Source organism: Vipera berus (assembly GCF_964194415.1).
Source record: "Vipera berus genome assembly, chromosome: 3".
NCBI lineage: Eukaryota > Metazoa > Chordata > Lepidosauria > Squamata > Viperidae > Vipera > Vipera berus.
Window position 1 is genome coordinate 164,438,326 of NC_138204.1, and position 26,848 is coordinate 164,465,173.

General features: G+C 36.1%; 1 protein-coding gene across 1 annotated transcript in view; it reads left to right on the forward strand.

Annotated features, from left to right (window-relative positions):
- PIEZO2 (piezo type mechanosensitive ion channel component 2) overlaps positions 1-26,848 on the forward strand; it is a gene marked incomplete at its 5' end in the record, with an annotated part of 234,741 nt that overhangs the window by 72,349 nt on the left and 135,544 nt on the right. The window contains one exon of the mRNA XM_081322722.1: positions 22,505-22,630. Coding sequence (XP_081178848.1) covers positions 22,505-22,630 — 126 coding nt within the window. The remainder of the gene's footprint in view (positions 1-22,504; positions 22,631-26,848) is intronic.

A 26,848-nucleotide genomic window follows, 5' to 3' on the forward strand; every position in this document is an offset into this window, starting at 1 on the left:
ACTAAAGTCAAAACCAAAGTCATTTAAACTCCTATATCTTGGAGGTGTTCAAGCATCCTCCTGGTTCCATGTTTAGGCCATCTGCTTGTCACCTTTTTTAGATATTCTCATTTCTTTTTCTATAGGGCTTTTAGGAACTGTTGTATTAGGATCTTTTGAAGATGTTGACAGTCCTTGGCTACATTCTCTAACAACCACAGTTATGACACTTGACACTTTATTTCTTATTTCTTCCTTATTGAGGAATATCTCGTGTCTTTTTATTTTTGTAATTTTTGCTTTCTTATCACCCATTAGTGTTGATTTTGCCGTTCTAGATTTCTTTCTCAGCTTTTACCTTTTCTATAACCTCTCCAACTTATGGCCAAGTATTCTTGTGTTAAGGGTATACCTTTAGCCCTATTTTTGTATGATGACCTTGGACCCATAACCTCATAAAATATAGCAATATTTGGACAAATTTTTTCTAGCATGATTTCATCCAAGATATTTTTCTTTATACTTCTGGTTTTAATCACATTTTTCCTAAATGTGCCTATAACTCTCTCAATTTTTTCTTTAGGTCATAGAGATATTGGTTAAACTTTTATTGGCAGGAATATCTAGTTATCATGCTGATACATCACAGTATCCTTAACTCAATCAGACACTTTGAATAGGAAGCTCTGTAAATGCACTTAGAGTTTTTCTAGTTAAACCTATAATTAGATGTGCCATCTTCCTTTTTCCTTCCTTCATCTGCAACCCATTTGAACATTACAAAATAGATTCTGTTACATCCTTCTGTTAAGCTTGGGAATCCTGAAATATTTAGATCCTTCTCTTTCACCAGGCATTGTAGGAGGAAAGGGAAAATTAAATATTAAAGGGTTGTACTTACCGAATTTTTCCTGCCATTTTTTTTCTTTTCTCATTTGCAACTTTATCTTCTCCTGCTCTCCACACAACTGCAATCTCCCCTCCCAACATAGACAGCAAAGTGCCACAGCCTCTACTTATAATGGAGCGCAGGTATGATTCAGTTATTCATGTTGCATTAAAACATGGGCCGATGAGGGTGGAGAAAAAAAGAAAGACTCATGCTAGGTGTTTTATTAGGCCGCTGTAAAAATGGGGAAGGGATTCACCAGAGTGTTAGCTATGTGTTTTTTATTAGTTTGGCTGAATATATAAAGGGCAGATCCATTCCAATACATACAAATTATATTGAGGGTAAGTGTCTGTTAGTTTGTGTGTGCTTCTTTTTCCTCCCCAAAAGAATTTATTCTATAGACAGTACTGTAATTATTCAGAAACATGTATTAAAAGGTAAAGGTAAAGGTTCCCCTGCACATGCGTGCTAGTCGTTTCCGACTCTAGGGGCCGGTGCTCATCTCCGTTTCAAAGCCAAAGAGCCAGCGTTTGTCCGAGGACGTCTCCGTGGTCATGTGGCCGGCATGACTAGACGCCAAAGGCGCACGGAACGCTGTTACCTTCCCACCGTAGTGGTCCCTATTTTTCTACTTGCATTTTTACGTGCTTTCGAACTGCTAGGTTGGCAGAAGCTGGGACGAGTAACAGGCGCTCACTCTGTTACGCAGCACTCGGGATTTGACCCGCCAAACTGCCGACCTTCTGATCGACAAGCTCAGTGTCCTAACCCACTGAGTATGTATTAGTATTAGTGAGCTCTTAAAAATGGTTCAGTATAGTACTGGCAAGCAGACTGAATGTAAGTGTGCCACTGATAGTTGCCATGCTGTCAGTATCATAAATCAGTTCACCTTTAGAGTGTCTGCCTCATAGTAGGCAAAAATTTCTCTGCTGCAGTAGATACGTTGCTTTTAATTAAATAAATATACAGTATTTATTCACATCTTGTTTCTGTTGTTTGAACTGCTCTTAATTTTATTCCACATCGTAAATGGTCAATGGAGAAAAAGGTTGACTGTCACACTTTTATAATTCTCAAATGTTTCTTTCATTCTCTGTACTTAAGACGTGGTATTATAATTAGAATTATCAACCTGGCACAATCCTTTATTTTTTGCTTTGGGAAAAAAAGGTAATGAAAGAATTGAGCTGCACTGAATTTGTTTTTGAACATGTTATGTTTCTTGGTAGCTAGTTTTAAGTTGTCAATTATACTGGAATACCTTTCAAGGAACTTCAACCATTACAGATAGTTTGATGTTCCTCAGTTTTTGAAAGAATGGCTTGTTGAATTTTAAGATAGTAGAAAGTGAATAATAGATCGTCTTATTTTTAGAGTCCAAAGAAAGCAACACAAATAAATGGTTTAGTGGACAATGCAATGCTGATAGCAGTTGCCTTGGTGAATCAAAATTCATGCAGATATGTCTTGATGCAAAATGTCTTCCTTTTTTATAGTTATAAAAGCTGCACAATATTTAAATACAGTGTGCTATCTAAATAGATTCCAGAGAGTGTATCACATAAGCAACTTTCTCTCATGAGTACATGGGGCTGAATAATATGGTTGGTTTGTATCCATCACATCTGCAGGGCAGCAGGATACAGAACACTCCTTTAGAGATCATTTGTACATAGTATGGTTGATATTCTCCTTGTCCTTTTCAAAATCCCTTTAATATTTTCACAGTAGCCAGTAACCACAATTATTCCTAGTTAGGAGAACTATCCCTACCAGATGGAAGCTAGAATCTTAGGGAGGGAGAGGGTGCCACAGCTCTCTCACTTTTGTTTAGAATTATCAATCATCTAAACAAGGCTCACTTGAATAGATATTTGAAATTCAAACTAAATGTCAATATATAACTTGTATTGCATTGGTAACATGATTGGGCCTCAGATCTGAAACCACCTCAACACTCTTTGAAAATAGAAGTCATTGTTCTGTTGCAGAACTCTTTGAAGGTTAAATAAGCTGCTTCCCCTGCTGTGATTGTTCGCTACGGAATTCAAGATTATGTTTTTCTTCCAGCCTAGCATGATTTCCGCTCTTCACTTGTTTGAGGAAGTTGCATTAGATCACAGAGGTCACTGTTGGACCCTGAGACAGAGGCTTCCTGTGTGGTCATTTTTTATTTTGAATATACATTCTTAATATCAGACATAAAGATGGTTCAAATCAACATGGATACTCAAAATATGCAATTTCATGAATTAAAGAAATGCTTCTTTTTACATGAGTCAAATACTCTTTCAAATTTTGCAATGTGGTTATTTCTACGTATATCAATTGTGAATTTTTTCTTTAAAAAGTAAAAGAAAATCATGCATTTCATTCACATGTTTCATTCACATGTTTCTAATATGGATATTAAACTTGCCTAGTATAATTTATGTTATTTTATTAATGAGTTACATTGGGGCATATTTTCTCTTAATATATGCACTTCCTCACACTTTTTTTAAAAATCACAGATTATATGGAAGTTGGTCTGGAAGTAGTTTTTCTTAACTGTAAATAAAAGCCAGTAGCTATATGTAGCAGTTGATTGGTTTGGGGTATATGGTATTGCTTATATATTTGTAATATAATTGCATTATGGTGCTAAAAGTTCACATTATTTGCTTACATCTCTTCATGTATATTGAGCATAGAACAGGAACATTATTTTGCATTAAAATATGGATTAATCTGACTTGCATTTTTCTGAAGGAGCTGGAACTCAAGTATTATTTTGCTTTCTTGCAAAAGAGAGTGGCAGTTTGGTCAAGAACATGGCCCTATTGGGACTCCATCAGTGTATGTCTCCCCATTCCCTTGATTTGTGTCTCTGAATCTCTGTATTCTTAGCACAGGAAGCTCATGTTTGCAATGAATTTCACCTACTAAAGTTTTACTATGGCTGAAGAAAGGCCACCACTTTTTAAGTCTTTTTAAGTCCTCTTGTTCTGCCAGCTTTCCAGTTTTCTGCTGAACTTCTCTTTTCCCCCCTGGCTACTCACATAGACTCTTGACCTACCACTAATTCACCCTGTCATTTTCCACCTCTTCTCCTTTATTGACAGCCAGAGTTTTGTGGAATAGGGTGATTGGCTATGTCAACAATTCCATACCTCCATGGCTATACAACACAGTGTAAGAAATTGTTTTAGCTATGGGGAAGGTATGAAAAGAAACACTGGATCTAAACTACAGCAGAATGTATATAGACTCTCATGTTGATGGACAGCAATCCATTGTTTACAGTGGCTTCCTCCTAGTATGTAATAAAATGCTTATCTAGCCTTGCTATATTGGGTGTCTGGGAAGTTTCTACCTATCTTTAGAGTAATTTTTTTTTGTTAACTGCTAAATTGCTGTCTGCTGTTCTTTCTGAATAAAATCCTAGATTCTGGGAATTCTTTTAATTCATTCATCTCCTGCTACTTTCTGTTCATCTTTATTGCTGACTATTCATATCTGTCACATTAGCTATGTGTGGTGAGGAGAAAGATTCAATACGGTTCTACATCCAGAACCCATTTCTGTAGCAGAAATGCCCAAAAATGATGCAAAGAGAGTAGAATGTGTAATAGTAATGAAAAGGAGGAAATTAAACTGCCATCTAGCTAGATGAACTAATTCTGCTTTATTGTATGGCCATATTAATAGAATCTTGCAAGTCTGAAACTGCAAAATTCCCACTGCCCCTTTTAACTGCATTAAAATTAGTTAGTATTTATATTAACTATTAGGGTGGGTCCTTCCTAAGTCTTTTTCTCTGATCGCTAAGCCTCTGGAGTCTCCTGCCTCTTTCGTCTGATTGTTTCCTAAGCAGCATCTCTTCTTCTCTTTCCCCAAGGTCACCATCCTCATATTTCATTACACTGTCCTTTTCTTTAAAATATTGGACAGATTGGATAGCCACTTGTCTGACATGGCATGGCATGCTTGAGTAAGAGGTTGGACTGGAAGACCTCCAAGGTCTCTTCCACTTCTGTTATTCTGACAAGTACCCTCTTTTTGGTTACATTTCTAACATATATTTGAAACTCCCTTATATATTTCTATTTTTAGGGGCTAAATACCAACGGTACATCATCTTATAAAACATTTCTTTCAAATTATTATTCATTGTAAATTTCAATCCATCAATCAACAGCAATTTATCATTCTTAGCAATAACATGTTTATGACTGGTACAGAATGCAGTTTCAAACTCATTTTTGTATATTCAAAACCGTAAGTCAAATCTTTCTCTTAATTGTAAATATGTGAACCAATGACAAATACGCCCTTCCAATTTCAATTCTTCTTTCAACTTCAATTTAGGTTCACCTTGAATAAATCCTAATAACTCACCATTGGTCCACCAGATTGATCTTGCTGTTATTGCTTTCCTTAAAAAAAGCTTCTTGGGATGACCACCAGAGAGAAGTTAGGAGAAAGCCCTTGTTCTATCTTTAATCCAAACTCTTAGAAATTATTCTTAAAATCTGCATTCATTTATCATACCACAAATAGGCATATGATCCAAATCCCAAATCATGGCTATGACTTGTTCTTCTTCCATAGCATCTTTTAAACACAGTCTATCTCTAATGGCAGACATTCTTAAAATTAATTTATGAGTCACTGTTGAAAAATATCCTTTAACATATCCAATGTTAAAATACTTTGCTGCGTTCTGTATTAATAATCGAGTTTGAATGTTCTTTAATTATAATCTTTAATTCTTTCTATTTCCCTCCAATGTTCATTTTTTAAAAAGTTTTATCTTACTATGTTTTTTAAGAATTTAAAACAAAATCATTTTCCTATAGGAAGAATTCTTTATAATTAATTCCAAAATCTTATTTCAAATCCATATGAAACCCTAATACATTTGTAACTTTCACAAATCAAAGTTTTAATCACCTGTTTATTCCAGAAAAAAGTCCTTAAATTTATATTAAATTTTTTTTACTAAATATTGAAGAAAGTCACTTAGTGCTGTATAAGTTGTCATTCCAAATGCTCCTATCTGAAAAATGGTTAGAAAGCAAGTTCCATAAGAGATTAAGAAAGGATGTATGGAAACACAATGTTCTTGTAAGGAGATGACTGCAGTTTAACAATATGGCTATTCTTTTGCCCCACCAGAGACCATTGTCTTATGGTCTCCTTGTAAGAAGCAGCTGTCTGGGGCATTTGTGGGCAATCTCAAGTCCTCTCCTTGTTCAGAGAGGAATTACAAAGAATCTGTCTACTCTCTAGTTCTTCATTCCATTGCAGTAGTCACCTCTTTTTTGTGGAGCTGTCTTTGTTTACCATTTCTTCCTGAAAAACTGTGCCAAATGTAGTTTTTGTGGAATCTTCAAAGAGTTTCAGATAAAGTATGCTGTCGTAGTTTAATTTAGAAGTGATGAGACCACTATCACTGTCACAAGGTTTCTCATTTCAAAAAGACTGCAACTAGTACAATAAACAAATTTAGACTTGCATAGTCATGGTTTTCATTTGCTACCTGATCAGGAACCAACAGGATTTGCTCCTCCAGGGAAAGTGTGACCCTGTCCAGAGATAACATGGTCTTATGGACTTCCTGGATTCTGAAACTCAAGAGCAGATCTGTGTTGGTTTGTGGGCTTCAACCACCTGAGGGAGGCCCCATTATCAATAAATGAGCTTGGCACAAGTGGGTGCAGACTCTGATAACGGAAAATTAGATACATGCCAAGACCTAAGACAAGGGCTTGGCCAAGTGCCAAAATCTGAGACAAGAGGACAGTTAAAAAGAGCTCAGAAGCAGATGTCAGCTTTTCTAAAACTTTCAATAGAAAGAACGTCAACTTGACTAATTAATGTCAGAGGCTCTTGCTATATTACAGCATCCTCTGGCCTTTTCCTTGGAAATAACTCTCTTGCTCTCTGAGCTGCATCCTTTTGTGAACTGATCTTTGGCTTTCAATCCTTGGACTGGTTCCTGTGAGCTCCACAAATCCAGGACGTTAGACTAATGAATAAAAGCTATGGTGGTGTTGTTTTTTTAATCACTGTGTCATATGGATTTTAGTGGCCTGGCCTGGCTGTTGTGGTACAGGTGTGAGTCAGTAGAAGGGGTGAGAATAATGGGGAGAAGAAGTTCCAGTAGGACCTTATTTTATTTTTTATTTTATTTTAATTCCATTTATATCCCGCCCTTCTCCGAAGACTCAGGGCGGCTTACAAGCTTAGCAGTAGCCTTCATTCTATGTATATGCCTGCTTATTAGGGCTTTCACACACACCCCAAGCAGCATTATTACAAAGTCAGCTTAATTGCCCCCAACAATCTGGGTCCTCATTTTACCTACCTCGGAAGGATGGAAGGCTGAGTCAACCTTGAGCCTGGTGGGATGCGAACCTACACTAATTGCAGGCAGCTGGTGTTACTTAAGGAGGCATTAGCCCACTGCTCCACCAAGGCACAGCTGTCCTGTCCTGTCACAAGGGCTGATGAACTAACCTGACTGCCAGCCAGGATGGTTGTGGGGCAGATGCGAGCAGCTTTCTATATAGCTATTGGGGAATAAAGCCCTGAGGGAAACTCACCACCTCAGTTGCTGGGGGGACATTGCTGCTAGTCTGAGCAATAAAGGAGTGTGTCTGAGACAGAAGTAAAATGAAGAGATATGTTATATTATTCTCATATAAAAATAAAAAGCAGCATATTTGCAGCATATTCTGTGGTGATTTTGTCCTGTTCAATAGGGCACCAAGCAAAAATTTGGGCTGCTTTTTAATTATTTTTTGGGGGGGGGGGTACAGTGTGATTAATTCCTAAGACATTGCTAAACTGTGACTCATATCATAGAATCCAATTAGTGGTTGTTTGACAGTTTGCCTCCTAATTTAAGCATCCAAGTTTCTTTTAATGCCACATCAGTATATAAGTTATTGCTGGCAAAAGACTTGGGTTATTTTGTACAAGAATGCTCTGTGCTGGCAGAAGTTTATTTTGGATGTGGTTAAAGTTAAGACATTTTGTTTTGACAAAGTATTTATTGTTTTTTGTCACTTTTGGCTTCCTTTAATGAGTTAAATGCCAATTTAAGTGTTGGGGGGAATGTAAACTTTGTAAAACTACTTTGTTGTTAAAGCTTAATAAATAATGCATTTTCTGCAATCATTTATTCCTATAACTTGATTTTTATTATATTGACATGGAAGTCTGGCTTTGTCTGGGTTTACTGTTTATGCCTCTCTTCTTTCTGGTTGGAGTTGTATAATTTCTTATAATATATGAATGTCTTCCCTCCCTCCTTTGCATGCATGCACATGTATACACACATACACACACACACACACACACCCTTTTCTAAACTTTATGATAAAAGATCAGAGATACTAGCATACACATCTTGACATACAGGTTATTTCTCGTTTGGCAACTGCCTCAGGCAGCAACCATTTGCAGTTATGACAGTGATGAAAAAAAACTTTATGACAAATCTTTGCATTTATGACCTTCATGGGGCTGTAAAAGAAAGTGAAAATAAGATTAAAAGCACACTTGCAGTTTCACCTAGTGACTTCTTTGTTTAATAAATGAATTACCAGTCCCAATTGTGGTTACTAAACAAAGGACTACCTGTATTATCTTTCAGGACTGCACAATTTGTGGAAATCTGAAGCTTACCCACAACTATATCTGGAGAGATTTTAACTATTATTTTTTGAATAGGTTTTAATATAGTGCAAGTATATATTACTAAGAAGTTCAGGAGCGCAGTTTGAAGTATATTATTGTGCATTGACTCCAGTCTTTTAGGTTATGTTATTGAGTAAAGTATATCAAAGAAAACTGGATGTACAGGGTAATAAAGAAGATGATTAACAAATGAGGAACAACTTCCACTCATGTGAGACTGCTAGAGAAGATGTCAAAATTTGTAAGGCCCTTTGTCCTGCCCATTTCCTAATCCTGTTAAACCATTTAGAAGTACTTTAGGATAAAATCTGAAATAGTCTGAAATAGGGACAGTTGTATGTATACCTTCTTTATATAGCAAAGATAAAAATAATTACATAGTCCCAAGTTTCATGGAAAAATGGCAATAGCAATAGCATTTAGACTTATATACTGCTTCATAGTGCTTTACAGCTTCTCTAAAAGGTTTACAGAGTCAGCATATTGTCCCCAGCACTCTGGGTCCTCATTTTACTGACTTCCAAAGGGTGGAAGACTGAGTCAACCTTGAGCTGGTGAGGATTGAGCTTTTGGCAGTTGGCAGAGTTAGCCTGCAATACTGCATTCTAACCAATGCACCATCACGGCTCCTTGGTAAGGTTATAGGAATTGTAAGGTTATAGAAATTGTGTGAAAATAAATGACAGAAGACCTATTTCTGTAGTGATCCACACTTAATAATCACTTTTTCAGCAACCATTCAAATTTATGATGGGGCTGAATAAGAGGGACTTATGCAGTGAGTGTGATCACAATTCTGGCACTTGGCTCATGATCACAACATTACAGTATCCTATGGTTACATGTTCACCATTTGTGATCTAGCTGGCTTTTAACAAGAAATGTCTATGGGGAAGCCAGGAAGAGGTCATGAATGGTGAGCATATGTCATCGGGATTTACTTAACAAGAGCAACAGGAAATGCCAGGACTGTTCTGGCTAAGCTACAAGATCATATGATATCACGCTTTATAACCATGTTGCTTATCTATGGAAATTCTGGTCCCTATTGTCATTAAGTGAGGACTACCTTTATAAGCAAATGAGGCATTATTTTAAAAGTATGGGTTATATCTTCAGTTTTTCCCCCTGTAAGACAACTTTTAAGGAAATATGAGAATTGGGTTTTCTTTTTTGAATGACAATGAATATGCTGAAATATTACATTTGGTGTTCTTTGTAAATAGTTTGTTGTTTTATTGATATTTCAAAGTTTATATCACAAACATAAATAACTTATTCAGTCAGGCCATACCAGGCATTCAATGATCCCAGTGATTTGTTTTTTACTGGCAATTTTTCTTCCTTTAAAAAAAGATATGTATGTTTTATTGTGTTCACATGATGATTCAGTCTGGAAAAAAACTGATCTCATCTTCAGATAAATACATTGTTAAATAAATAACCTCTTAACTGGAATAATGCCATATTGATGCAGACAGAAAAACAAATAAAATTTCTTGAGCTCTATACATCCATCTTGGCTTCTTATCATAGTAAAGTCAGATGTCTGGCTTATGTTCACGATCCTCAAAATTTCTTTTCTGAACTTTTAAAATCTTGGCCAACTTCATTCCTTTTGGAAATTAACATTTCTTATTTGGAATTTTGAGAGCAGTAATACAATATCTATTTAACATACCGTGTTTCCCCCAAAAGTAAGAACCAGCCCAAAAATAAATCCGAGCTTGATTTTTGGGGATGGGCCTAATATAAGCCCTACCCCCCCCCAAAAGCCCTAGTTTTGGGGCAAGGTGCATGGTTAAAAATCAAGCTGGGGTAGGGGGGGTGAAGCTGCCCCACGTGCCCTGCACCCACTTACCTTACCGGTAGGACTGCCACAACCAGGCCTCCCATGCCCCAACACTTTTCAAGCCATGTGGCTTGTCACGCCAGTGCTGCCGCTCGCGGCAGAAGGTTATACAGTGCTTCGGGCTGTTGCTGCTGCTCACAGCAGGATGCCACATGGTGGTTTATGCCGTTTCTGCTGCTCACGGCAAGAAGCCGCACGACGCTTTGGGCCATTTCCACTCCTGCTTCTGCTCCTTGCAGCAAGAAGCCACATGGCACTTCGGGCTGTTTCTGCTGCTTACACCAGGATGCTACATGGCTCTTTGGGTCGTTTCTGCTGCTCATGGCAGGACGCCGTGTGGCATCCTGCCACAAGCGACAGCAATGGCCCGAACAGCCGCATAGCTTCTTGCCATGAGCAACAGCAACAGCACAAAGCACCATGCGGCGTCCTGCTGCAAGCAGCAGAAACGGCCCGAAGCACTGTGCGGCTTCTTGCCACGAGCAGCAGCAATGGCATGAAGCACCATGAGGCCTCCTGCCATGAGTAGTGGCAACGGCTCAATGTGCCACATGGTGTCCAGCCGCAAGTGGTGGCAAGTGGCAGCAGAAGAAGTCCAGCAGCGGCACAACAGGTGTCGGGGTGTGGGAGGCCTGGCTGTGGTTGTCCTAAGGTAAGACAAAGGTAAGATAAGACAACCCAATAAGACCTAGTGCCTCTTGTGGAGGCAAAAAAAAAAATAAGACTGGGTCTTATTTTCAGGGAAACATGGTAGTGTCATTTTGGTTGCTTTGCTTTGTTAATATAAGGGATGTCTTTTTGAAGAGCACCATGTAAATACTCAATTAAAAAATTGCAAATATCATAGAATGCTACATTAAGAATAATGAGGTCAAAGCACAAGAAGAATTAATGCAATATTTTCCCTAATACATATGTGGCAAAGAAGAAAAGTATTGCAGCATTTTACTCAAAGAGCACAAAGACCGTACAATAAATACAGTATTACTTTTAGTTTAATTATTAGCTTAGCATATAGCATTCTTTCAGTTTGCAAACCAGCTAACTAAATTAAAAAATATGCAACTTTCTGCAGTAATTCATTGCATAAAACCAAGCAGATTTCTTTTTATATTTTTGATCTATGGAATAGAGTTGTTATTTTTTATAACTTCATCCTCAAGGAGATTTGGAATTTCTTCAGAAAATCAGTTTTCAACATTTCACTTTCTGACCTTATTTGAACAATTGCTCAAAAGCCATTTAAAATATTTGAGGAATCAAAGATAAAATAACATGAAAAAAACTGTAGGTCTCTATCAGTTAAGGTTGAGAGAGAGAAATGGAAAATAAGCATGTAGCCTGCCAGATTTGTATGTGATTACACAGTTTTTGTGGCTAAGTGTAAAGTAAATGTAGGATCTTGGTCTCCTTGCTCCTAGTCTGGCACCTTAGCCACTGAACCACAGGGATGAAATCTGAAATCCCTTATCTCTGGTTATTCTCTTGATGGAAGGCTAATTGCATGCCTTATAGTTTCAGTTTTAACAGATAATATAGCTACACTATATGGAAGGCCTCTTGGTGTATCTGTATGATAAAATGCAAGGAAATAATTTCTTACTGATTTTCTGCTCAGATTTACATACAATATATATTGTATAAGATTCGTAATGAACAGAAGTATGTTCAAGACTACAGGTAGTCCTCGGCTTGCAACCACAATTGAGCCCCAAATTTGTTGTTAAGAGACATTTGTTAAGTGAGTTTTGTCCCATTTTATGATCTTTCTTGTTGCAGTTGTTAAGTGAATCACTGCAGTTGGTAAGTTAGTAACCTGGTTGTTAAGTGAATCTGGCTTCCCCATTGACTTTGCTTGTTAGAAGTTTGTAAAAGGTGATCACATGACCTTGAGACACAGCAATGGTCATAAGTATTAACCAGTTGCAAAGTATCTGAATTTTAATCACATGATCATGGGGATCATTCAAAGGTCCTGTGAAAAATGGTCATCATTTTTCAGTGCCATTGTAACTTTGAACAGTTACTAAATGAACTGTTGTAAGTCGAGGAATCCCTGTATATCTTAAGATGCAGACATAAGAGCTGGATGACCAATCCACTCTTCATTCGATGACTGGTAGCCTTGGCTTGAAAATGCAAAGTGGAAAATGGAAAAAAGTAAAGTCTGTGATAAGGTAGATGTGTGTCATGAAATTAGATTAAAGTCCCTCTGTCAATCTGGTAGAACATGGACTTCATTTCCTTGAAGTCCCAGTCACTTCAAAGACCCTGGTTCCATGACCCTTATTGACTCCAATCCGTCTCTGTATTTTTGTTCTCTGGTCAGGTAGAATAAATGTTTCAGCTTCTCAATACTTAAAATTGGATGTCTTAGGATAGCCTTCCAACTTCAGGTCCTCATGATTGGCAGAGCAAATGCTGCATCTTCTTGACATTTGACACATAGTTTAAAGCCTTGCTGTTTGCTCAAAATCTCTGTTCATTGCTCCATTTTCCTTCCATCTTGTTATATCCCAAGAACTGGGATAGAAGTGAGGAAAAAAAGACTGTCTCGCTAAAGTTATCCTGGGAGGCAAAAAATTTCCATCAGTTTCTTGAGGGAATACAAACCGTACAACTCATTTTATTTGCTTTGTGAGCTGTTGCCCTCTATTTTAAAATACCCCATAATTGTCAGTTTCAGGGGATTGTATAAAGGTTATCTTAAGATGAAATCAATAAGAATATGGAATGTCTTCTTGCTTTCAAGGAATGGAAAAGTACGTAAAAATATTTTTCTCTTAAAAATAGCTTGAATTATTTCAATTCAGCCTCAGTGAATGCAGTAAGACGTATTCCTGGGTAAATGTATATAGGTTTTAGACACAACAGTGTTAATAAAATATTATTTATTTTATTTAAGTGTATTATGTGTCCAAATATTTTATTCTTTTAAGAGATTGTGTCTTAAACTGTACTCCATAAGTAATCTAACAAGTAGCACAGAATTACTCAGGGCTTTTTTTCTAAAAAAAAAAAAGGTGCCAGAACTCTCATCTTGGCAGGCGCAGGAGGGGGGCAGGGGGGCGGTGCTGCTGTGGTCATGGGTGTGAGGGGTGTTGGTGGCGGGCTGTCCCCCGGGGCTGGAGCCGGTGCAGCTGGTGCAGTGGGAGCAGCGCGGCCCGCTCTATACGGCAGGGCTGCGTGGGGTGGGCGGTGGAGGCATGGTGGGCCAGGTGATGCAGGGCGGCCACTTAGGCACGCAGGGCGAGGCGATGGTGGCACAGGTCCAGCACTGGGTAGGCCACCAGCCTGGCTGACACGGGTGAGCACAAGGAAGGAGTGTACATGGATTCCGCAGAACCCACCTCCCACTCCTTGTCCTCTCTTACTTACCTAGTTGAGATGGTGTAGTTGGGCAGCAGGGAGGGATGCAAACTTCCTGCCAACTCACCTTCGCTGCAGACAACTTGCCGGTGCAATGTTTGCCGGCTGGGTCTTTTGGGGCTCTCAGCAGCAATTCCTATTGGCTTTCAAGTAGCATAGCTTGTGGGAGGGAGGGAGTAACATAGCTTGTGCAAAAGCTTTTTTTGTGTGTGTGCAAAAAAAAAGGTGCCGGAACACCATATAGAGTGTTCAATGAGAAAAAAAGCCCTGCTTTTATGTTTTAATCTTATGATTTTAAAAATATATTTTTTTCTATTGTAAGTTGCCCCAAACCTCGCCATGTGGATTGCATACAAATATTATATAATCGGTAAATAAAGGTAGAACATATGTTAAATATACATCAAATGATAATATGCTTCCCTACAAAGTCAATTCTTGCTCAATGACAGACCAAGGAGTTAACTTGGAAAGGCAAGAGGAAAATCTAGAAGAGGTCTGTGCAACTTGTAGAAGGGAAAGGCCCACACTGATAAATTAAAAATCTTTGTGGTCTGCAAAGGAATGCTGGTGGGCTAATCAATGATTTGGTGACTAGAGGAGCATCTACAGTGTTGGAGCTCGTGGTCATGGTAAGCCATGGAGACACTAGGCAACATGATTTTTAGGGCAGTGGTGGTGATTTTATTACTTTTTTTAAAAAAAAAGTCTGTGCTCTGTCCAAGGGTGCTTGGCAGGCTGCATGTACAGGCCTGGTCTAGAATTTATTTTGGAGCATTTAACTATCTAGAGCAGGCATGTCAAACTCATTTTCTTTGAGGCAACTTCTTATAAAAGAATTGCCATTAATTTGTTTTAATAAAATAATTTAAATCAGTTTTTTACTTTGATTTCAAATTAAATGAATTATATTGGTTGACAATGAGATTTTTTTTAGTACAATTGCCAAATTCAATAAACTGGTTTTAGGTATATGTTACTGGAAGGAAAAAGCAATCCCTGCTGCGTTACTGATCCCAGAGAAGCATTTGCATGTATGCAGGTATCCTTAGGGTGCCATAGTTATGGATGAGAAATATTGGTTGCAAAGTTGGCATTTCTGGATGTAATACAGATATTTTGGACTTATTTTTGTTTCTTTGCATGTTTGATATTTTTAAAAAGTCATATGCTACTGACTACGCTTATGCACATATGTAACATCTTTTGCTAGAATACATGACCACTGCTTTTCCAGAATGCGAAAAGTGAAAGACTGTGACTAAACAAAATTTTAATGTACAGATAATACCACCAGAAATTATTTTAGCCTTTTTAAATAAATGTTGTTATTGATGTTAAGCTCACCATGGAAAACATCATATATTGTTATGTATATACTAGGTTAATTATTTAAAGACTGAAGTGCAACATATCTAGATTCTAAATAATCTATTTTTCAAAACACACAACAGTCCAAACAGTAAAAGTAAAGTCCAAATTAAGAATGTTTCATTCTTAAGAATTGTTTAATTTTAAGTGGTTTAGTTGTAATAGATGGTTAGATTCAAAATAGTTTTCAATAGTACAAAATAGTACAAAAGATACTATCTTTTTTTCTAGCATCAGCTAAATTAGACATATTAAATTGAGAAAAATGTTTCTCATTTCTTTCCTGTTAACTTTATGAAATCATCATTGCAGAGATGTTAACATAGGAAATAGATTATTTTGTTATCTAATTTTACCTTCCAAAAGACAGAAGCAGATGAAAAATATGAGGTTCTTTCCTGTTGGCTTTTTTGAATTAGCTGCTTTAGATTCTAAAAGTTTAGTTCCTAAAGAAGTAACCCTGTAAATAATTTTAATGTCCTCCTCTAGTGCAGGGGTAAGCAACCTTGGCTCTTTTATGACTCATGGACTTCAACTCCCAGAATTCTTGAGCCAGCATGGCTCAGCTTGGAAACCTCTCCCTTTCCCCTCAGCCTGGCTGGCTCAGTATTTCTGGGAGTTGAAGTCCACGAGTCATAAAAAAAAGAGCCAAGATTGCCTAGCCATGCAATAGGCTTAGGAAAGCCAATAGAGGGAGCTGCTTCTTCTTCTTCTTCTTCTTCTTCTTCTTCTTCTTCTTCTTCTTCTTCTTCTTCTTCTTCTTCTTCTTCTTCTTCTTCTTCTTCTTCTTCTTCTTCTTCTTCTTCTTCTTCTTCTTCTTCTTTTTGCAAAAAAAAAAAAAAAGGTGCCGGAACGCCATTCTGAGCGTTCTATGAGAAAAAAAGCCCTGGAATTACTTACAGTAAGTAAATGTTTGGTGATTCAAAATGTTGATAATCGTGTCCGTGTTATCTAACCATGAAATGAAATTTCAGTCTCAAATTGAAAGCATCATCAAAGCTAATCAGATTGCAGTTATTCCATGCGGTTGCCTGGTGAAGGAGAGGTTTGCTGAAGCATTTTGCATACTTCTGAGAAAAATGGAAGAAATGGTAATCTTTTAGTAAGCAAACTACTATAAATACTGCAATTTTCTGACCCACAAGAAGACTGCTGTGGCTATAAAGGCCGTATTGTAGAAAGTAATTAATGGGATATGACTTGTTCACTTGGCATTCTGAAATAACTGAAGGACTTTGCTTACCCACAGACACATAAAAATTGCTTGGCCCTGTAGCATGTAGTACACAAGTATGACATTAGTATACTTAATACATCTATTTCTGACAAAGTTTACATTGAAAACTAAATCTATTATCAAAGAAAATTGAAACTTCCTATCATTAAGATAATTTTGTAAGTGGTTGCTAAGCAAATTCTGAACATATCATTATTTGCTCATGAAATTGAGGCATGAATATGTGACAATGATTTCCAAAGATATCCAGGGATATGACTAGCATAGTTTGTCATTATATAGTACTTTCGCCAGTTCCTGTTTCTGTCCAAGAGGCTAGAAGCCATAGATCCTCACTTGCTTACATATAGGGAAAATAATTGCTTCAAATAATACTTGCCTTGTTTTTATTTGAATAAATGGAAAAGACAGTCTATGTTTCTGGACTGCTGTGATGGCCACATGTAGAGCCTGGGTATATATGTCATTATCTGTGGTTGCGAAATACATCAGAATGTTTTACAGATTCTTTCCTTCATGGTAATAGATTACTTTCCTATAGTCTTTACAACTATTCTGGCCTACATTTTAAGTGGTATGTTACCTCAATTTTGAACTTTTTTTGGTAGCACATGGCATAAATGCTGAAAATATTTTGGCTTGTCACTCTGTTGACTGTACAATTCTTTAGAATCTCATATCCCCTGGGGACAGGATATGTCACTCCCATTTTTTCAATGGGAGGCTATTTGTGCTTCTGAAGAGGAAATTGTTATCGGGGAACTGATTCTTGAATGAGAGTAGTCAAACTCAATTGAACCAATCTATAGAATTGTCAGCATTTTCCAAAGCCCCCATGAAACATTTCATATAATTAGTGGATGCTTCTTCGCCTATTTATTTATAGCGGCAGAAACAAGCGCAAAACATATATAACCTCTTTTTTTGAAACTGAAAATATAATGCAGGTTTTGTTTATTCTTCCATGCACTACCTCCTTGTTAGCTTTTAATGAAACATTTGATTGCCTATGGCATCATTTTATCTATGAAATAGAATTATTCAGATTGCAATTAAGTGACTATATTTAGATAAGTTCTATGTCAGTCTTCAGACATTATATTTAATACGTATAATCCAAAAGCATTAAATATGATTTCTTAATATGATTTTACAAATATATGTCAGGTATACTGAATAATTATAGCAATGCACTGACTACAGATTGTCATTCAAATCCTTTTTTTAATTAATACAACATTGTTTTAACATACAAGAGGCATTTACAACAAAATCTTTGCAAAGTTAATTAATCCCCCACTAGTATCTGCAGTTGTCAATTTATGTACAGAACTCTGGCCTTTGTAGTATGCTCTGAAGTAGTAGTAGTAGTGGTAGACTTTATTGTCATTTCAACAATATACAGTACAGTACACAGTGAAACGAAACGATGTTTCCCAGGACCAAGGTGCTACATCAGACGACACGAATCAAAAAAGAACAGAACACAAACTACACATAACTCTAAAGTAAAAACTTTTTAAAAAACTACAAATACAAGCATGTATAGTTCCAGTTTCTTCGTATTGAGAATTCTAATGGCCTGTAGGAAGAAACTGTTACACAATCTGGATGTCCGAGCCTGAATGCTCATGTACCTCTTTCCAGATGGCAAAAGAGTAAAAAGTGTGTATGAGGGGTGTGTGTAATCAGCCACAATGTTTCTGGCTTTACGGATGCAACGTGTGATGTAAATATCCATGACAGAAGGAAGAGCAACCCCAATGATCTTCTCTGCCATCCTCACTATTCGCTGTAGGGTTTTGCGATCCGAAACGGTGCAGTTTCCAAACCAGGCAGTAATACAACTGCTCAGGGTGCTCTCAATAGTCCCTCTGTAGAAGATTGTGAGGATGTGTGGTGGAAGCTGTGACTTCCTCAGTTTCCTCAGAAAGTAAAGACGCTGGTGGGCCTTCCTTGTTATGGAACAGGTGTTGAGGGACCAAGTAAGATTCTCCGCCAAGTGAACACCAAGAAATTTGGTGAACTGTGAAGAGCTAAATAAGCAAATTTATTTTTCTTTTCTTTATTCTGGATTTGCTCGTTGATAGAATTTTGGGTTTTAATTTTTTAGATGAGAAAAAAGAGGGGTTTTTTAATTTTTTAAAATATATTCTGCACTTCTGCATACTATACCCTGCCTGTATCACTATCTTACTTCGTTTGGTTCCAGTTTGATTCCAGTGTAATCATTATTCAGTGATTTATGTTTGACGTTCTTGGGAAGATGCAGAAAATATTTCACGAGGGACACTTCTTTGAGATCCCTATTAATCTATTAAATCTGCAAATCCTATTTACTTTTCATGCCCACAGCTTCTGTCTATCCCCCATATGTCTGTCTATCCCCACACCCTTTAATTGCTTTGTGGCATTTCTTAAAGTTTTTGAGGAAAATGGAATATCCCTAGCTAACAACATCATTATCTACTTCATGCTTTGATGTGCAGCCACATATTTCTAACATCAAAACTGTGGCCACTGCTTCTCCTATTGCCTACCTGCAATATTCAAGTAATTATTATAACTAGTCTGATATAGTCAAGGAGAATGAGCCATTGATTAATTAAGGTACCCTATTCAGCACACATAACTCCAGGCAGTATAAATCAAAGCCATCACATGCTCATCCTTGAACCTTCAGAACCATTAAGCCCAAAGAACAAAGAATAACAGGTGGTGTGACTTCTGAATAGTGTCTTTATTGTTGTTTACCTATTGACAGAATCTTGCCAGACTAAAGCAACTATCTACGTAACTATAGCTATACTGTGTGAACTGCTGGGGAGGGGGCATGTTAGCTTACTTCCTGCCTACCAGAGATCCCATACTCCACTGCTTCTTTGCTTTTCGGGAAGCAGCCCTTCCACCCTGGGAAACCAGACTACATTCCACCACAGGAAGGAAAGAAGAGCAACTGCATTTCATTGCTCAACTTCTCTGAAATGGTTACAACTTCATTTGTACTGAATATTATTTTTTCCCTTCTCCAAAGCTCAAAGAACTATACTGTGAGTTTGAAGGATTTATTTGGTAAATCTTCTAAATGCTAGAATTTAAATAGCAAAGGGCTTGATGTAAAACACTTCAAAATGCTTATCAGTTAGATATCTAGTATTTTCCAAGATGAAGCAACCCAAAAAGTTAATGAAAAATAGGAATATAATTCAGAATAGTTAGGTTTAGCTTAAGGTATAGTTATACCTCAGTGTGTAATGCTTATATCTGTATTGATTATGTGATTAATTTTGGTTGCATAATTAGGTGTGGAACCAATTGTAGACTTCACTGTACATAGCTGTAAATATGCTGTTGAACATTTCTTCATACCAACATGGCCAACTTGTGCCACGTTCATTTCTCTGATATTCATGGTTCTCTTCTGATCATGACTGCTCAAGATCTATGCTGTGATTTGGTTATAGAACACATGACAACTATAGAGTAAACCCTGAAGCAAATATACTGTGTGTTGGTGAACAAATAATTTAAGCATACTAAAAAAAAGCTGGAAAATTTCCTCCATAAGACCATTCATAAATGCAATGTACCAGCCCTTTCCAGATGTTAAGGACCTAACCATTGTTCTCCAGGTTACTAGAGATTATTCACTAATTGTTAAGCTTCATTTTGTCTCTTCTAGAAACGTAAAACATTTGAGTTCACTTCGTTACTTCTCTAGCCAAAAGACCACAAGGAAATTTAACTCTAGAATAAAACCTTAAGGATTTTCAGTTGGAGGAAGCTCATTTTTTTAATACCACCTTGCCAACTGTGAAGACAGTCACAATTTTAGTTGCCTCAGGTGAAGGTACAGTTCTCCCTTCTATCTACCCAAGTAAGGATCCTATTTATTTCATTTGTTCTCTAAATCCTATTTCCCACCCCTGTTATGTCTCTTCTTAGAGATGGACAGCTCCATGGAAATTTGTCATGCGTTCAATCATACATTCATTCATTCACAAGATTTTAAAAATGTGCACACAAAATTGTGTTGAAACTGATTTATGCTGGCTTAAGTTGGAGATGCTGGGCTATTTGACACAGAGAATCTCCTATTTCTATGGGTAAATTGCAACTTGATCATATTCAGATTAACTTGGAAACAAATCAAATGCTGAATGTCCATTTCTGTTTGTATAGGACTGCAGCCTGTAAAAATCCGTTACTTTTTTGCTTGCTGCTTTGACAGAACAGACTCCTTTCCTTTGACTTTTCATTTTCTATTCATAATGCTGACTAATATTTAAATAAAAAAAACATGGGTGCTAACTTGAAGTCATTATATCAATTCATTTTTATATATTTTTTCCACACCATTTTCCATAGCATGATGGATTTTATCCTTGTAGAGATCAGGTTGCACATATTATTTTGTTATTTAGCATGCTGGTCTATCTGGGTTTCTATTGTGAGCTTAAAATATTTCCTGTCTGCTCTGGTCCCACTGTTGATCATTCCATTTAATGGAATGGATAAATAATTATCCATTATTTATTTATTTATTACATTTTATGCCACTTATCTATCTCTACTTGTTTCATATGCGTGGAGAAAAAATGGTGAAACTCTAGATAACAAACATTGTTTTGAATATGTAGGGATTTTGTAAATATCACTTTATAAATATGCAGCTTGGTTAGAGGGGAAAAAAAACTGTTCCCGGTCCCCAAACAGTACAAACTTGTTGGTTCATTGTGTGTTGTTAACAATGGTTGTTGTTGCCTATGGTATATAATTCAGATAGAATTCCTCATTTAATGCACCTGAATATTTTGCATTTAGTTGCTATTTCTTGCTTTAAATCAAGAAGGGTAGTTGTAAGCTGCACAGATAGTTCTCACTTAGCAACCAAAATTGAGATCAGCAACTGTCACTAAGCTCCATGATTGCTAAGCAAAAATAATAATAATAATAATAATAATAATAATAATAATAATAATAATAATAATAATAATAATAACGTAATTGCAATGGACATATTATATCACTTCCTGTTTGTTAAACAATCACTGTGGTTGTTAAGGAAGACATCATGTGGCCATGACTTACAATTTTACTTCCGTCTCTTCTAGTAACTCTGTTATCGGAATCCATTTGGGAAGCATGCAAATTGGGATCACATGAGCGGGAGCGCTGCAACAGTAGTAAATGTGGGGTGCTCCCAAGTGGCAATCACATGACTTTTATGGTCGTTAATGTGAGGATAGGTTGCAAAGCTGCTTTTACACCATCGTAAGTTCAGATGGTCACCAAATGAGGTAGTTATTAAGTAGGAACTACCTGTATATGAAATTGCTACAGAGATTTCCTAGAATCTCTTCAGGAAGAGTATTTATGAATAACACTGTGGCAGTAGGCAAAATATTTCTTTGTTTTAAATTTATTTATATATTCATCATTATAATATTTATATAAAATGTACCCCTATGTCACCTATGGTATTCAGATATATGTGAATTCATTGAACAAGGTCATCTAGAGATCACCAGTCGTACTAAATATTTAATTTATATGCTTGGTTGATTTCCAGTGAAATATGTAGATAAGTAATAAATTGTTTAAATGTATTTTGAATAGTGTGAACAATAAATAAAAGCTAATATTTGTTTGTGTTAACAAAATAGTTTCTTAAGTCATTTTAATTTATATTCTATTCTTTTAATATATTTTTATGTGGAATTTGACATGTGGTTGTGAACTTTTTTCCCTTTATCTCTAAATTTCTTTATCATGAAGTCTGGCAATGCATTTTAGCATGCATTGTAATGTCTATGATTTTATTGTGTGCTTTTTAATACAATTTATACCAGTATGTGTTAATTTATTTATTTTTCAGATGTATTTGTCAAATTAATATGGTTGCCCATCTCAAACAAATTGATTCTGGGCAGGATACAATAACACCTAGAAATAAAACATATTACAAAAACAATTAAAATAGTAAATGTAGATTAAAAACAAAACCACAATCAAGAGAATCTGACACATAATACAGTTAATGTTGCAATCTTGTCTACATCAGGCCTTTTATCATGTTAAATTATTTCAAATTGTGTTTTATATCTTTCAGGGCATACAGGGCGGTTATTAAAATCCTTGTGTTTCATGAGTTTAACATTTCTGCTTGTGCACATCATCTTTCAAATCACAATAGCCAGCCTTGAAGCTGCAAAAACTATTCAACCTAATTATAACTGTGAGTATAATTCTTTTTAATCTTCTAGTATTCTGCATAGCGTATGTGGGAATCATACTGGAATATGAATGTGTGAATCAATTTAAAACTGGATAGTTTTATTTTCCAGTTTAGTAATAGTATTTTGGTTTCTCATAATTTTAAAATTATGTTTTTTAAAAAAGAATCTCTTTCCCTAGTTTGTAAAGTTTTTCTATACAATATCCCCTAACCTAATTTTGAATATAAAACTGTACTAATAAAACATGTAATGCAAGTTTTCCTTCATGTAATCCTGCTACATATATCTTTTTTTGAGTGATTCTACAAGTTTGGAGGTATTTCAGCACATGCGTCACAAGATATTTAGGCAGACAGTTGTGGCTGCCATCATGATTTATATTAACCATACCCTACAGATATTAATATGTTTTGGACAATGCAAATGTGTTACCAGCCTCTGACTTAACCAGTTTAGTTTTCTTAGTAGAAACTGTTGTAAATGTTGCATTGTGGAAAATTAGTGCAACAAATCCCAGCTAAAATTATACGTAGCCTGAGTTTGATTTAATTTCAGTTGTGGCATTAGGGCTAAATTTTAGTAGCAATTTCTTGTACCAAAGAAAATATGCACAATTCTTTTCTGTATATACAGGTCTCTTCTTAATGTTTAGAGTGAAATATGTATTGATGATGCTATTGCTTGTGTAATACTTTGCTTATTAATCCAGAATTTACAAAGATGACAACCAGAAAGTCAGAGGAGAAAAAATAAATAAGAGAAGAGCAATTTCAGTAAGTGTCTGGCTTACAAAAGGACTAAGTCTCAAAATTAATTATGGAGAAAGGGCAGAATGCTGAAACAAGAAATTTCAGATATTTTGTTAATAAAGCATGTTTTGGAAATGAATGGCTTTTGTTGTTGTGGGGCTAAGTAACTGAACCAGCTTTAGGAATTTCATGAATTCAAAATAAACATTAGATGGATCGTAATATTTCCTAATATATAAATTGTGTTATCCAGTTAATAAACAAGTACCATTCACAATGTGAAAATAATTTTGTATACTACCATTCACAAAATTATCTTCCTACTGTGAGTCTTCCAGTCATAATAATATAAAAAATATTGATTTTGCATCAGTGGGCAATATGCAGTCTTCAAAACTGTCCCTTTTTATCACCCCTGGATCCCATCTGGTCATCAATCAACAAACCAATTTGAAATAAGACACAGAAATACTATGCTATATTTCAAGTCCTAATCATAGTCATACTGCAATTAGAATAATAAAGAAATTTCAACCAAGTTACGCTGAAACCACAACCCCCACCTATATATGTAAAATTGCTTCACTTAGTTCATAGCCTACGTGCAACCTTTGCTCATCCAAAGTTTATCCATTCCCGAGTCGTACAGTAACTCATGAAAAACTGTAATACCCAAAACTTGTCTGTTGAAGAAAAAATGTTTTAAAATGAAGAAAGATAAATACCTTTAAAAAAAAGATGTTTCTGATTCTTGTCAGTTTTTCACTTCTGGAACTGTCTTCTGTATGTGGATCTAGTTTTACAAAGATAAAACCTTTTTAAACTTATTAAAGAATATATTAAATTTATTATAAAAGATATTCAGTTTATAAACTGCAAAATTCAAGCAAGTGAAGACAACATAGAGGGAAGCATGGTTAAGATGCTGGGCTTGTTGGCCTGAAAGCCTACAGCCCAGGTTCGAGACCCAAGGAAAATATGCTGGGGTGAATTCCTGTCCTTGTCCCAGCTCCTGCCAACTTAGCAGTTTGAAAGCATGCAAATTTGAGTAGATAAATAGGTAGATTCTGTCACCAATCATTCCAAAGAAATTGATGATAACAACAATCAAATGAGAAGGATAAGAAAAATACAAAAATCAAAGGGAAAATTGATTTTATTATTATATTCAATATGTTTTATTACATCTGCATATAAGATCTGTTATCTATCATTTCAGAGGACATGATATAGAACAATATATTTAACTTGTAGGAAGGACATGTATTAGGAAAAATGTCTTAACATGAGGAACATGATATTAATGAATAGTCTTTCAGTGAATGTATTCAAGCAGTTGTTTATTGAGCAGGTTTTAATTTCAACTGTTATTGAAATGTTACTGGATTTTTAGAATAGCCTAAACCAGGGCTGGGGAACCATGGCCCTTGTATGGCTTGCAGACTTTATGACCATTCTGTCTCAGAAATTCTGGGAGTTGAAGTCCATAAGACATAAAAGGGCCATGGTTCCCCACCCCTGGCCTAAACTGTACAATTCTAGATCTCATGTAATGCTGCTGAAGATGAAAATGATTTAAATTGCATCTTAATCCAGAAGCGTAAAGCAGCAGAAGACAGGTTTTTTCTTTCTTTCTTGATTTAGGGCATTAGATGTTTACAATTCCTTTGGGATTTATTTTGGGATGTAGTTCAGTTATGATGATATAGTTGCAGAATTTGAATTGATATGCTTCTCAAAGTGTAATGAGTACTTTTTTCTGATGTTAAATTGGAAAGGGGCACAATGTTCTCTGCAATATTTTTATATAATTTGAAAGCTGAATAATCAGTGTGAAGATTTAAAGAGTTAAGTTAAACGAGACTGTTAAATTATTCAAAATTTGTTAAGCATGAAAATGTTTTATCCAAGTGGCCCAGGTAGACCAGAGGGTTGTTTCCAGATCTAATCTGTGACCATGTTGAGAAAACCAGGGAGATTGGATAAATAAGTATGTACTCCAAAATTTTATTATAGTAGATTTGTTATCGTGTTGGCATTTTTATTAGTTGATGTAAGGCATTGATATCTTATTTTTAATTCTGTTAGTTGATTTCCAGTGGAAAATAGAATGTCTATGAATGCATAAGGTTTTATGGTTTCTTGAAACTTTTGGCAGTCTTTCTAGATATACTATTTTTTATATTTAAATTTTAATTATAGCAACTTTGGCAGCAAATATTATCTTGATTGAAAATCCCTTTTCTTTCAATTAAGTTGCATCATGATATCACTATAGCAAGCTTTTAAAATTATGTCTGAGGAAACAGATACGTTTAAAATGTTTTTCAGGTATGTATAAAAGATTCTGTTTAATTTCATGCCAACTATAACTTCATAATAGTTCAAAGGGAGTATTCACTATATTTATATTCTTGAAATAATAATGGCCTTTTTTCATGAACCATAACCTAGTAGTGTGCAGGATTTTTTTTCTGTTAACTATTACTCTATCCATGTAAATTTTTACCTTCTTTCTCTAGAAAATATTTTACTTTTCTTGTGGGTTGAGTTGCATTATTTTCTGCTATCTGTAGTTGTTTATTGCAGAGGTCCCCAACCTTTTGGGCAACAGGGACCAGTTCCTTAGAGAAAGGTTTTTCCACAGACCTGAGAGTGCGTGGTTTTTGTGTGCTGCCTGCATCTCACGGATGGGGGTTTGCTTGTTTGTGCGGACCTGTTGCTGGCATACCATGGCCCAGTACTGGTTCACGGACTGAGGGTTGGGGAGCCCTGGTTTATAGGCATATTTTATATAATGTCATAAAATGTCATCCCTGTTTTAAAATAATTTCCATTCCCATATGTAATATAAGCTGTTACGAAGAACCATAGGAGCAGTCTCGGGTTTCTTCAATTTTTTTCCTGCAGGAGTACTCCAGGACACATAATATTTTTTTAAAAAAACTGATTTGTGGTTCAACTCAGTGATATGCGCCAAGTTGGGGGGGGGCTAAAAAAACAGGGAAGGTGGCAGTTGTGGAATGCAATTGAAGCCCTGCCCCTTTGAATGTATATATATCATGTTTTTTTATTTATGTAAAGCATTTATATAGCCACTCAACTCAGACAAGATCATCTGGGTGGTGTACCAAAATAATTAATAACAAATGAAAAATGCCCCCCCCCAATCATAGCATTAAAAATCAATCAAAACAATGACATGGTAAGCCAGAACTAAAATATACCAAGTCATCCGATTAGGAACTCTGCTCGTATCAACCCAAAGGCCTGGGGAAAGAGCTAGGTCTTCACTACATTTTTGAAAGTCTGAAAGATTAGGGCCAGTTCTATACTGGCAAAGATTCAAAAGAGGAGGACTCTTAGACTGTCTACCATTTTACCTGTCTTGACTCACCCATGAATATCACAGGCTCAGGTGTTCCAAACATAAAACTGTGAAAGGATTTCCAATTGTACTTGTCATTT